General features: G+C 47.3%; 1 protein-coding gene across 1 annotated transcript in view; it reads right to left on the bottom strand.

Annotated features, from left to right (window-relative positions):
• KLHL42 (kelch like family member 42) overlaps positions 1-14,413 on the bottom strand; it is a 50,648-nt gene extending 36,235 nt beyond the window's left edge. The window contains exon 1 of the mRNA XM_069628520.1: positions 13,172-14,413. Coding sequence (XP_069484621.1) covers positions 13,172-14,040 — 869 coding nt within the window. The 5' untranslated portion in view covers positions 14,041-14,413. The remainder of the gene's footprint in view (positions 1-13,171) is intronic.
• Between the last annotated feature and the right edge of the window lie 222 nt (positions 14,414-14,635).

Genomic DNA, 14,635 nt, shown 5'->3' with positions numbered 1-14,635 from the left:
CTTGGTGTTTTTTTGGTGACTCATCCTGGCTAGGATTGGTGTCAACATATGCCTGAATGGCCACAGCAAGGGGTGTTACTGAACAGTGTAAAATGTTTTAAGCTGGGGCCATCTAGTTCAATTTATGAATCTGGAACCCCCAATTTAGTAATACTGATTCACTACAGCATCCCTCCCCTAACATGACTACCCACTTCTTTGCAAATAAACTCCTATCTAAAGGTCTAGATTTTCAACATCTGTAGGTTTCAAAATACTGGTTCTTAATCCTTTAAAACTGAAATAAAAACAGACACCAGAAGAAGAATGCAGGCCCAATTTTGTTTTCCTCTGCAATCAAATGCTGTGCTTTTTTTTAATCTCAGATCGGACTAAAAAAGGTACAGGATACTTTCTTGTACTTGGAAATAGTCATCTCAGGCCCAGTCACTTACTTAGGACATACATTTGGATTGTAGAAAGGCTGTAAACGTTGCACATTTCCTCACACATGATTTTTTGTAGATGCAGTGCGCAGTCTGCAGCTCACATTGTTGTGTTAACTGGCGCTTTTCTCTGCATCCTTTTCTTCGGGATAGATCTCTTTAAAGTAGGATCTGGATATTCTTTAATTCGGGTGGACCACTCTAGAGCCTCACTACGTGTTTTGCAAGCCCAGGTGTGCCCAGCAGAATACTCACATGGAAACCTTAAAAGTTCTGAGAACAGATAACTGAGCGGTCACAACCCAGAGTTGCTCAAGAGATTCTGTGTGCTGGGGGATGAGGGATACGTTACTTTTCATGCATGGCTAGCAGCTTGCAACTTCAAATGTTTACCCCTAGAAGTAAATATTAGGGCATTTTGATAACAATAGCTGGTGCACAATAGACAATGCATTGCAAATGAATCTGCGTATGCAGACCTCAAGCAGATTGTATCTAGTGTTTCCCTGGCCACAGTCAATTTCTGGCAAGAAGCGTGAAAGATCTAATTCAAGTCATAAATAATCAATGGAAGGAACAGGATTTTTTAACGCAGAAATGACTACGACAACTTTTAGCGCTTTTCTACCTTTTCCGTTACTTTGTACTAATTAGGAATCCTATTTGCCATCTTCCTACAATTTGAGAGGGAGAATGATGGTCACTAAATTAAGAAAAGTTTGCCCTCTTATTCAACAAATACAACAGGAGTGGCAAAAGCAGCATCACAAACGTAACTACAGGATATCAGACACATCCTTACCAGCACAAAGAGAGCAACACCTGCTCGCACATCATAGCAACAACCAAAACCATATGACAAGCCAATCTTATTCAAGGCAGTGGCTATAAATATTTGAACTTACTAATATCGATTCCTCAAACGTATTTCATTTAATTATTACCCTATTCTTACAAATGATTACTATATACTGGAAAACCGCTCAGGGATTATATATTAAAGAACGGTGCAATTTACTTTGTTCCAAATAGATTCTTATTGTGAAATGAAATAATCTGGTACTCAAATTTCAACGCAGATTGACTCTCTTTACTGAATTTCTTAACCGTATTGTTCCATCAACTGGTGTTGAACACTTTAGTCCTAATTCCAATGTCCCCAAACCACCATGAATTTTCTAGAATATGAGCTGTTTACGTTTGTCTCTCCTATCGTGTCTGTCCGGTTTATCGTCTTGTGATATGATATGGCATTTGTAACGCGCCTATACACAAGTGTTTCAAGGCGCGACGAGGCAAGGGGGGGGAAACAAGGGGAGACGGACAACGATCCTACTAGGCCAGGTGTAATTCAGATCGCGCAAGTGCAAGGGTAGAGGGGAAAGGGAAAAGTGCAAGGGGAAGGGGAGAGGGGAAAGTGCAGTACATGGTTAGTAGAATACAAGATAAATAATAGGGCCAGCTGGTGGCAAGTGCAAGGCAAGTGCCGGGAGGAGGGGCTGTAGGATACAGAGACAGTCCCATAGTGCAGGTAGGCAGTGCATGGAAGAGTGGCTGGGCCAAGGACCGAGATCGGTGAGTGGCCCAGTTGCAGATTCAGTGCAGGTTCAGTGATTTTAGCAGGGGAGAGAGGGAGAGAAAGCGGAGGCAAAGAGGTAGGTTTTGAGGTGCTTCCGGAACCTGAGATGGTTCTCCTCAAGTTTCAGGGAGGCAGGAAGGTTGTTCCAGAGGTAGGCCCCTGCTGCGGAGAGAGATCTACCCCCAGCTCGTTGCTTGGAGAAGCGGCTGACCCTGAGGGAGTTGGAGGTGGATGAGCGAAGAGCTCGAGAAGGAAGATATTTAGGAAGAGAGAGTTGAAGGTATTTTGGCCCAAGGCCCCAGAAGGCCTTGTGGACAATGCAGAGGGTTTTGAACATAATCCTCGCAGCCACTGGGAGCCAGTGTAGTGATTTCAGTCCTGGAGAGATACGGTCCCTGGGCTTGAGGCCAAGGACAAGTCTCGCAGTCCTGTTCTGGATGAGTTGCAAAGGGCGGAGAGTAGATGCAGGAAGATTTAGATAGAGGCCGTTACAGTAGTCCAGCTTCGAGAGAACCAGGGCTCTAGAGACAGTGAGCTTCTGGGGGAAGGAGAGGAAAGGAAGGATACCTCTGAGGAGGTGTAGCTGGTAGTGTGACTTCTCAGAGGCGTCAGATATGTGAGGAGAGAAAGAGAGCGTAGAGTCGAAGATGACCCTGAGGTTTTTTGCCTTGCAGGTAGGAGCAGGAAGAGGGCCAAGGGAGGCCGGCCAGAGAGCTGCAGGGAAGGAGGGAGTGGGTGTGCCGATGAGTAGAATCTCAGTCTTACTGGCATTAAGGCAGAGGTCGTTGGTGGCACACCATTCACGGATAGCAGAAAGACAGTCAGAGATGAGGGAAGGGGAAGAGGAGGCCGAGGGTAGCCTGAAAATGAGCTGGGTATCATCCGCGTAGCACTGAAAGTTGGGACAGAGAGCGGCGATGCGGTGAGCAAGAAGTGCCAGATACTGGTTGAACAGCCAGGGGGAGAGGTTAGATCCCTGGGGGACACCAGAGGTAGAGAAAAAAATGTCAGAGAGGAAGGACCCCAGTTGGACCGGGGAGGGTTGATTGGAGAGGAAGGAGGTCAGCCATGCCAGAGCCTGACCAGTGATACCCAGGTTATCACGGAGACGGTTGAGCAGGATGGTGTGGTTGACAGTGCCAAAGGCAGAAGAGAGATCGAGTAGAATGAGAACACAAGGGGTATTAGAATCAAGGTTTGAGAGCAGGTCGTCACGGATGTTCAGGAGAGCAGTTTCCGTGCTTCTGGCAGCTCTGAAGCCAGACTGATGGTCATGAAGACTACCAACAGATTCAGCGTGGAGATTAAGCTGGGAGATGGCCAGTTTCTCCAGGAGCTTGCCCAGGAAGGGAGTGATAGAGTTTGGCCGATAGTTAGCTGGCAGGAGGGGGTCGGAAGAGGGTTTCTTAAGAAGGGGGTGCACAAGGGAGTGCTTGAGGGGGGATGGGAAGACTCCAGAGGCGAAGGAGTGATTGCAGAAGTCAGCCAGGGCAGGAGCCAAGGAGTCGATGTGGTCCTTGATAGTTTTGGAGGAACAGGGGTGGACCTGTTTTGACGAGACTTTCATAGATCGGACTTGTCTCGAAACCTCGTCAGCAGAAAAAAGGGGAAAGGCAGAGAAGGAGGGAGGAGGGGTGGCTGCAGAAGGGCCAGAGGAAGAGCAGGGAATGGAGGGGGGGAGGTGATAGGCAGAGAGTGAGGACAGGATGTCCTGAGTTTTTGAAATGAAGTGAGAGGCCATTGCCATGCAGAGGGCCTGGGAGGGGAGAGGAGAGGTAGAGACTGCAGCAGAGTTGGCCCGCTCCTTGCAGATTTTTTAAAGAGTTCGGCCGAATTGTTGGATGCAGCAGAGATGCGGGCTTGGATAAGGGCTCTCTTCTTGGTGAGAACGGAGAGCCGGTATTGCCTTTGGAGCAGGCGGCAGGCCAGTTTGTCAGAGGATGAACATGAAGCACTCCATTTCCTGTACTTGCGTTTAAGGGTGACGAGATCCGAGTCATACCAGGAGTTACATTTGGCTTTGGGCTTCATGTTCTCATGACGGGGGCAAGGATATCAAGAGTATCAGATATAGCAGAGTGGAGAGGGCTGTGTCAGGGTGGGAGTCAGCCGAAGGGGGAGGAGGGGGTGAGAAGGTGGTAGCGAAAGCCTCAACTGACAAGAGCTTCATGGGTCGGATGACCATGAAGGTGGGTGGCAGTGATGAGGGTGGCTTTGCCTGTGGGGTAGGGAAGGTGAGGTGGGAGGATAGGAGAAAGTGATCACTCCAGGAGAGAGGAGTGGAGAAAGGGGAAGGTCAGAAGAGATCAGAGTATCAAGAATGTGCCCTGCAGAATGGGTCGGCCCAGACGGGCGAATAGAGAGTGAGAGAGAGTTGCAGAGGTCGCGAAAGAGTCCAGAGGGAGGACAGGAGGCATCAAGGTGGATGTTGAAGTCTCCAAGTAAGAGGAGTTGAGAGGTTGAGGACAGGAGTGAGGAGGAGAGGTCCGCCCACTCAGAGAGGAAGGAGGAAATTTGACCAGGTGGCTGATAGATAGTAGCCACGGTAAGGGAATGGCGCAGAGAGAGAGAGAGCCGGCAGACAAGGGATTCAAAGGAGGAGTAGGTCTGCGTAGGAGTGACAGTGGCAGGAATCCACTCAGGGAAGATAAGGGCAACACCCCCACCTGTGCAGTTGGGCCTGGGCAAGGAGAGGATCTTGTAACCGTCAGGTAGGAGTGTGTCAAAGCTGGTGACAGAGCTGGCCGTGAACCATGTCTCAGTGAGACCGAGGATGTCAAGGTCCAGTTCCTCAAGGAGGCGACAGATATCAGAGGAATGTTTGACGGCAGAGCGAGAGTTGAGAGTGGCAATGTGGAGAGGGTTGCCATCCTTGAAGGACTGCAGGGAAGGCGTACAGATCAGAGGTATGCCCTGTGGAGGTGAAGAAGGACCCCGAGAGAGGGCAGGGTGAGAGGGTGGAGGCAAGGAAGCCGAGGACAGAGAAGAGGGGACAGCAGGAGAGGAAAGGAAGTTGATGAGGCGCAGGAAGCGTCTATCAAAGAGGTGGAGGTTGGCCTGAGGGCCTTGGACCAAGACGGTCCCATTAGCGTAGACATTAATGATGGCCTTAGAGGAGCAGAAGGGGGTCAAGAGGACATCCCAACGGAGGTTGTATTACTTTGATCTATTCTTATAAGATTTTCCACTTTAAGATGAATTTTCAAATGAAATTCTAAATACTATTCACTTCATTGTTATGCAATGTTCCTTTTTAATATGATCTTATTGTAGCTATTTGTATCAATTATTTGTACGTCAAAATATTTTTAAAAACCATCAACATTTTAAAACTTTATATTTAAAAGGGTGCTCTAATTTTGACTTGTTGGCCTATCGGTGCGCAGGTTGGGAGCTAGAAGCTGCTAGTGTGGTACAAAATCAAAGTCGCATGCACGCAGAAAGTAGTACGTTTGTTCCGTTATGGCAGTCTTCAAAATAGGGACAGGGTCATATTGTGACCTTGCGCCTTCATTTTCAGAAACATGAAGTACACTCCAATTAGAGTCATTAGCCACGCATCTTTCTTTGATAGTATCTGTGGAGCTGTCTGCTACGCCATTCAGGGCAGTTGTGCAGATTGCTGAATTTTGGGTTCTATTATGAGATGCCAAACAAAGCAATCCAAACACAGTAGCAAGTAACACAAAGAACACAATTCAAGGGAAAATGCCTACACGTGTTTCAGACAATGTCCTTTGTCAAGGCAACAGCCGGCACTTTGCATGATTGGCTTTGTCTGCCAGTTATATTTGCGCACAGTCTGGTCAGTGAGAACTGGGCTGATGATACAGCCCTGCTAGAACATAATAGTGGCACTATGCAGTGAGCTGTCGCTGCACGTGATGTACAACTCGTGGGCAGTGCATGGCGTCCCAATATTTTCGCAAATCACACACCAAGAATGCATGTTCTCGGTGAGGCCCTTATTGCGTTTCTGCTGGAGTGCCACCTGAAGCATTTTTATTACTCAAAAGAATAAGGCATACAGGTTCATAGATATGTTTACGTTTACCCTTGCAGGGCTCGTAATTAGGATTGGATAAGCAGGAACTACCAATGGGGAAGTAGTGCATAGCATTACACAAATCTAACTTCCACATAAAATGCAAACGGTTAACTGTATCCATCATCTATGACCCATTATGCTTCAAATATGCGCCCTGACGCCTATGGGGATGTGGTGCGCAACAAGAAATAAATAATAAATGTCATATAGATGTGCCCTAATGTGTATTTATAGATTGTCCCAGATGTAACCGAGTTACATTCACATAGTCGTGTTTGTTCAGCATCAGTTAGCCTGGGGAGCAAAGTGTAGCTCCTTGTAACGGCTGGTTATAAGCTAACCAGGCTCTCCTAAACAGGAGCTAAACAGCTCCCAGCTCCCCTCAATTTCGAACCCTGACATTCCTATACGTCACTATTATATTTTTCATCAGTGATGATTTTTTAAAAATGCATCACCAAACCGAGGTTCAAAAAAAGTAGTCAGAAATGTTAGTCAATACAATTTCAATCTATTTAGCTATTCTCTGTTAAAACAGGAGTTCATAATTGGAGTTGTCTCAGAATTCATCAAAGTTGAAATTCGTCATATCATGTTTGCCACTGTGCCTAACACATGTCTAACAGTTTATCCTGTATTATAGAGATCTGTCCAGTTCTTAAACTGACAGTCACAGGCCTGGACAGGAGGAATGAAAATGTGGGCTTGAGGGGTAGAGTGGTTCCATTGCACCAGCAGCGAAGCAGTGCTTGATAGAAAATGAGCATGAACTTTCAGCTATTCCCTCACAGGCAGCCCCTTGCCCCCCTGGACTGGCCATTATGCGGCAACGATCACATGTCCCGCTCTGTCCCCTCCCATTCTTGCAAACCGCTCATGAGATCCAGGCCCCCCCCCCTCTCACCAGCACCTTGATGGGTCCCTACACGACAGACCAGGATGCTTTCACTAGTATATTATCGGGGCCGGCCTAACTCTTCTGCAGCGCTTTAGAGTTGCATCATACGTTATGCTAATGGATCTTGTACCACAAACTGTTGCCATCTGCATGGTTTCTTGGCGTATCTGTAAAGCCAGGGGGGAGGCGGCTAAGTTAGTCGGACTGAGTGGAAGAAGAGTGCAAGGTGGCTGTGATGTGCTGTTGGCAGCTTCAGTTCGGTTGACACCATTCACTGAGCGTGTGTTTTTCGGTTGGTAGCTGCCAAGTGCTGTTGTGCGAGGATATGTGTTGTTTGTTTCATTGTTGTGGTGTTGTGAAGGACGTATGGTTTATTGTGCTATGGTTGTGTTTAGTTCAGAGTTTGAGAAGCTATATGCAGAAGGTTGAGTTTTTAGTAGGGTTAGTTAGTGGCATTACACTGTCCTACCCCTGCAGTTTAACTCTGGCCCTTATCTCCTCCCCCGTCGAACATTCTGGTGTAATATGCACATTTCCTTCCTGAATTTTCTATTTGTGCCCATTTGGGGTCCTTTGTGCTGCCGCCATTTAACATTGTAAGGGAACTGCATCTTGGGCAGGGTTCTTTTGGAAGGGGTGGGGGTGAGTGCAGATGTTTTTAGGAGGGTACTAATAGGGACTTGAGGGCCATCCTTCACAAAACTACTAGAACTGCAAAAAGGTAGCCAACATAACATGACCCACCAGAAAAGCATGCACGCAGGGCAACACTCATTTGCCACCTTACAAGCAATAGGCTGCGCTCTCTTGAAATGATCAGAGTGGCCTATACATGATCACTTACAGAACAGACCAGGGTAACGGATGCCCTGGACCACAGTACAGGCTTTTCATTGATGCTCATCTCTTCACTGTGCTGTCATAATTCTGCGTTGGTACGTGGCTATGAAGCATCCATGGTTTTGAAGCGCACACCTGAACGGGAACAGAAGCGGCCGAAAAGGGCACTTATCTCTATATAGAACACCCAAACATATGTGTCTTTCCGGCCACTGCACAGAGTCTCGGCGTCATTGCAGGATGCTACAGTATCATGTCTGCAAGTGCTCAGAAACAGCCAAAAAGGGGTGGTTAGTCAATAAATAGCCAAGGAGCTCAGGGGCGTATTGTACCTGTCTATTAAACTCCCAACAAAGAAAACCATGGGGTCTGACGCTTTATTCTACAGGCACTGGCCACGAGATGGATTGAGGCCAGTGGCATAGACAGCACCTTTCACAAAGAGGGCCTCTGCTACAGTGCCGCCCAATGGGAAGACAGATCACATGATAAAAATGCTTCTTTTCACTCACAGCAATTGCTAGCTACAAAGAATCCTTGCATTACAAGCCAAATGCTTATTTTTTCAGATTAAAATGTATTTATGCTTTCCTAAAGATATGACAGCCTAGAAACCGGACTAATGTGTACTCCTTTAAAAAGGCATTTCTTGCTCCCAATTTCCCAAAATAAGGAAATTCTGATGGGAAACCCTGAATATTTGTGCAGGCCTGGCAATTCACAGCCTGCACCCTAACCACTCCGGGTGGTGGATCCCTACTCTCAGCTCCCAGCTTCCTCTGCTAGATTAGCACAAGTGCCCCCCCCTTGCTGTTAACACCAAGTTCCCGAAAGCCCAGCGGTCTTCAAACCTATGATCGTCCATGTCCCTTTGCACAGCTCCCTGTTGAACCAGCAGTAAAGCTGTGCTTTATGAAAGGAACATGACGAGCGGCGATTCCCTTGTACAATTACCCCTGTCGCTCACCCCCCTGCGCCCCCACACACACACCTTTTCACTATTGGGCTGGCGGTGCGCACACACCTTTTCACTATTGTCCTGGCGGTGCACACACACCTTTTCACTATTGTGCTGGCGGTGACCCAAAATTCCTCGAATCCCTGATTCAATCTTCTAAATCCGCCCTGAGATCCAAGCCGACCATCCGCTCTGCGGTTCCATGTCATTTCATTTCATCGCCTGCCTGTTAATCCCCAGGCTTTTTAACGTGCACATTCCATCCAATGTGCTCATCGGTTTTTTTTTTTTTAGGGGGTACCCCCCACACCCACCTACCACGCTTATTTTTTGCTATTGTCCACCCGCCCAAAACCTCATCTGCCCTGTCCCACACCCCCTTAAAAAATTCGATGAGCACATCCGATGGAATGTGCACGTTAAAAAGCCTGAGGATGAACAGGCAGGCGATGGAAGGACGTCGTACCCCGCTTCTGCACCTGGAAGGGACATTACATGACAGAGAATAAAAAGGCAAACCATACACAATGTCCTTGTTTTCATCGGAATTTATTTTGGCCATTTGGGATACCCATAAATATGCATCTTAGTCACATTTCTAATTGTGATTTCGTTTTTTAACTATGCATTATAAATGCCTTTGGGGATTCACAGCACCACCAAGTCAGGTGATGATAGTCAAAAATGTCACCCACTTGTTCATTTAGTTTTTACTGTAAGGAATGAAAAGGTTTCCCTTTCATAATCATTACTAAATTTGGAGCCCTCTGGAACGTACTCAAAAACATACTGGGCCTCATTACAGCTATGATGGCAATGGTAAAATGGGCAGTATTGTGCAAATACGGCCCGTTTTACGACTTGCACTGCTGCAGGCTTGTATTTACCAACAACCGAATTCCATGGGAATTCAAACAGTGGTAAATACCACTCAATTACAGGTGGATTATCACGATGGGACCTCAAACGTTATCCTCCGCCCATGATGTGGCAGCAGACATTGTATATGGTCTTATGAAGTTTTGGCAATTCTGCTGTAGGGCAAGCCCTCCTGTTTAGGGACACCCAAGGAGGCTAAACAAAAGTACCCCTGTAGTAATTTAATGCATTAAAAAGGGTCATTAGCAGCGCTTCTCTTCACTATAAAAAGCATGCACAGTGGGAGAAGAAAACTTCAACCAATTTCCACCCTCAAGATGAGGAATGAAATGCTATTGAAAAATATGTTGAATAGTGCATGCCATTCACTGAAATACAGCTGGCGGTATTTCAGGGAATCTGCACCAGTTACCAACATGAAGGTAGTATTGCCGCAATTTAGGCTGGCGCCTCAGATTACCACAGTCAGTAGCAGTGATTGTGCTGGGTCTGTAATTGAGGCCACTGTCAATATCCTTGCTGCCATTCTTCACGGATTAAGTGATATTGCTTGAATATTCCGACACGCTGCATACTAAATATACTATAAAGTTCCCCGCTTTTCGGGAGTATTTCTATGTGATGCAGCCTGAACTACACTGCAACACTCTCTACTTATAGAGAGAGGTTCAGTAGTTAAGCCTGCATAACCTAGCAATACTCCTGAGAAGCAGGGAACTTACTCAGGCCGTCTCATCTGTCCCCAAAAAAGAAAAAAAAAAAAAAAGCCACAAAAGTTCCAGGACACGGCGGGTAGAATTAGCTGTGGCCAACCAGTCAAGTCATAAAACAACTCTAAAGCACACACTGGATTTCGGGGATGGCGAACACCATCTTAATAGATGGAAATCGCCGGCTTCAGGTTTCTGGAGTCATCCTAACAAGAAGAAGAGGAAGAAAGCTTTCGGGGCAGTGCGGCCCATCGTCAAGATCCTGTGCCTTGCGTACTAATGTCTGGAAGGCTCAGCACCATACGACCTCCAGGAGGCAATCACCCAGTCCCAATCCACCAGTATGCAGCACGCAGGCCAACCATCTGCCAACACGAAGAAGCGGGGACAAAGGAAACAGTAATGGCTGTTGCGTGGTGAACAGATCTTCTGAGCTCATGCACACAGTGTTAGGGAGAGGAGGGATGTCGAGAGGAACGCAGACTTGGTGGAAAGAGGGCACAGGAGGGATGAAGAAATAGGATTAAGAATAAGAGCGAGGGATAATGTGAGAAGGGGTGATCACGAGAGTAGATTAATGTGTAAGCGTATGGTGCTGGAGGGATGAACGAAAGATTCTGAAGATGGATGAAAGGCGGACACTGCAAAAAGGCATATAATGGTGCAAGAAGCTATCAATGGAAAATGCATCAGGAAGAATGGATTACTGAACAAACAAGTTCTATGGATGACAAGGGTGTGTGTGGATGGGCCAAACAAAGAGAATGCAAGGATGTCCAAAGGCCACAGCGCGGTTGCGTCACATGACCTCGCTGGTTTATTGTGAAGCGGACAGGAAGTTTGACCGTGAGCAGCACAGTGTATCATGGTATGAGATCGACAGTGGTATGCATTAGCTCACTAAAAGCAGAACACTACAACCGCCGCAGCCTGCCATCACCAGTGTTTGAATTTGTGGAGAAATTGTCAGATGTGCTTTATCTGCTCGCTGTACCACCAGCCCTATCCTAGGACATAAGCAGCGGACGCTTGTGCACCACCCGCACCTGTGGAAGATGGATTTGTATTGCCGCCAATGGTGAAACGCATTCCCCTTGTGGTGCAAGGGGGTGCGTGAGCCTACTGCAGAGTAGGGGGGGTGTCATACTAAATTATTCAAGGTCAGTAACGCTGTCACTGTGTGAACACTTTCACTAGAGATCCTTTAACATTGCTCTTGAATTAGCAGGAACGAGGGAGCCCAGAATTATGTAGTGAGAGACCAGGGAACCCCCAGATCATGTTCTTTTAAACTAATAAGCTCAAATTGTGCATTGTGCAACTCAATTGTTGAGGAAAAAATAAACTAGTGTTGAAATTCTGTGGTTTTAGGAGTGCAAATACAACAACTGTCCAAACTAGTGTTAGTAACCTGCCAAACGTCATATTACAATATGTTACACTGCACCACATCATCCCTGTAGTGGTCTCAGAGAGCTGAGGATTGCCTGGAGTTTGGTGTACTGTGCCCGTGGTATCCAAGCCTTGGTTTGTCACAGAGCATTGATGAAGGAAAGGTGAAGCAGTTGGGTAAAGAGGCTGAAGACAAGACCAGGTATTAGTGAAGGGAAGCAGCTTTGAGAGCAGGGAAAGTGTTATGATAGCTCGAGTTATGGAAGATCCAGCTAAGGTGGATCACAGTTTAGGAGTGTAGAGAATTTATACGGGGAGTTCTAGCATGTCTGGGGATTATAGGAATATTAAGCATTATGATACCTCGAGCTATGGCAGATCCAGCTAAGGTGGATCAAAGGTTAGGATGGTACAGAATTAGACGGCGAGTTCTAGCATGTCTGGGGATTATAGGAATATTAAGCATTATGATACCTCGAGCTATGGCAGATCCAGCTCAGGTGGATCAAAGGTTAGGATGGTACAGAATTAGACGGCGAGTTCTAGCATGTTTGGAGATGATAGGAATATTAAGCATTATGATACCTCGAGCTATGGCAGATCCAGCTCAGGTGGATCAAAGGTTAGGATGGTACAGAATTAGACGGCGAGTTCTAGCATGTCTGGGGATTATAGGAATATTAAGCATTATGATACCTCGAGCTATGGCAGATCCAGCTAAGGTGGATCAAAGGTTAGGATGGTACAGAATTAGACGGCAAGTTCTAGCATGTCTGGAGATGATAGGAATATTAAGCATTATGATACCTCGAGCTATGGCAGATCCAGCTAAGGTGGATCAAAGGTTAGGATGGTACAGAATTAGACGGCGAGTTCTAGCATGTCTGGAGATAATAGGAATATTTACGAGGCAGTTCCACATGCTCGAAATTACTAAACCGTAGCATGTGGCTGATTGCTGGACTCTAGGTGTGCACAAGTGGGCCCTTGAAGCAATGTGGGATATGTTGCCAGGGATTAGCATTAAAATATCCCACCAAGAAACTCCAGAAAAGGAGAAAGGGAAATGGGTGAGAAATAGGTCCTCCTTTGTTTACATTGGTGGCCTGGCAGTGGCAACCTTGGAATGAGGAGTTCTTGTCATTAATTAAAGATGCACGGAGGAGCCAGAGAACCGATATATATACAGAGAGAGTAGAGACATAACTAATGTGGGGTGGTTCTAGGACATGGCATTAATATGGCAACTTCCAAGGTAGACACAAGCTTGGTTTTGCCAAATTGGCCACAAAATGGGTCTACAAGTCGCATATGTGACCCATTGGTCATTGCAAGGTGGGGGGGGGGGGCAAACAAAAATTCCCAGCAGCGGCTATAATGAATTATATATATACATCTGGAAGGCATTGTTCTTTTGAAGTACATCACGTGACCTTGTTTACCTTTTCTGGTTCATTGAAGCAATCTGCTTCCACTCATTCTTGCAAGGATTATAGCAGTGGGCAGCAGAGATCTCCTGGCTGCTCATCCGAAACCCTCCAACGATGAAGAGGTAATTGTCCATCACTGCCGAGCCATAGCCCCTCACATTCACCATGCTAGGGGGAAGACTGCTAGCCATGGGCAGCCAGCGCTGGGCAGCTTCATCAAACCTCATCATGGACCAGGGCCCTTCCTGATGGGGCCCAATAAATGGAGTGCCAATGAAGTCCCCCAGGGCTATGAGGGTGGCGTCCCCTTTCATCCTCATCTCCCTGACCTGCTGCCTGAAGCCCGTGGGGAAGAGGTGAAACTCTGGCCTCTGGAGCAGCTGGTGGTAGTTGCAGGCCATGAACTCCAGGCAGGCGTCCCTAAGGTCCTGGGTGCCGTAGACTTCACCCAGATTGCACAGCTCCACACAGTTGTCCAGCTGGACTCGGCTCAGGAGGAGCTCCAACATGGAGGTGACCTGCAGGAAGGAGGCGCTCTCCACCAGGTCCTCCAGCGTCTCCTGCTCCAGCGTCACCTGGGAGGTGTTGATGAACTCGATGACTAGTTCCAGACCTGGAACGCTGAGCCCCTGCAGCTGAACCGACTGCCCCGGCTGGGACTCCTTCATGCCCGAGCTGTAAAGAGCTCGGAAGTAGTCGCTTCTCTCGATCAGCCTGCTCTTGCACACCTCGTAGCATTTATCCCCCAGGGTGATCCTGATGGTCTCTTCCGACGACATGCTGGCGGGTGGCCGGGGTTCTCCTGTCTCCAGCCTGCAGCGGAGCCGAGATCCGCATTCACGCGGCGCCTCGGCCCTGCTCTGCACAGCATCACGCTCCATTCAGGCCAAAAAAGGCAATGTTTAGCATCCCATGCCTTTTCCCAATTAGCAACAATTGTCCATGTGGAACTATGCCCTTAGCATGGAGCCATGCCAGACGAGCAGAGCATCCCACCCTGTGCACGCAGGGCTCGCCGCTCATCCTTTTAATGTTAATTATCTTTTGCAGCGATTTATCGCACAAAAGATCTGTCCTATATTGCGTCCAGGCTGTACACCGAACAAGCAAGTTCCTGGAGTTGAAACAGCAATGCCAGAGCGTCACTTCTTCTTCCTGCTTTGTAAACCAATCTCCGCCGGCTGAGAGAGACGAATCTCCGCCTCTCCAGGAAAAGAAAAGTAAGCCGGAGACTGGAAGGAGGAACGCGAATTTACACGCAATGATATTTCCCCGGAATGATTCTCCGCCCCGCCTGTGCGCGATAAGACGATGTTGTATGGAAGACACTTTTTATTTAGGTGTTTCGACGTTATTTTCAACCTTTTCCGATTTGTATGTGGAAATACGATGTGCTGGATACGATATCATTCAAATTGTAATGGGCAGAGCCATCACAAGTTATGACATCTGCAGCAGGCCTGGTGTTCAGTCAAA

This window comes from Ambystoma mexicanum, chromosome 12 (assembly GCF_040938575.1).
Source record: "Ambystoma mexicanum isolate Mex_15411 chromosome 12, UKY_AmexF1_1, whole genome shotgun sequence".
In the NCBI taxonomy this organism is placed as follows: domain Eukaryota; kingdom Metazoa; phylum Chordata; class Amphibia; order Caudata; family Ambystomatidae; genus Ambystoma; species Ambystoma mexicanum.
The sequence above is the reverse complement of the archived record's forward strand: the minus strand, read 5'-3'. Positions and strand labels throughout refer to the sequence as shown.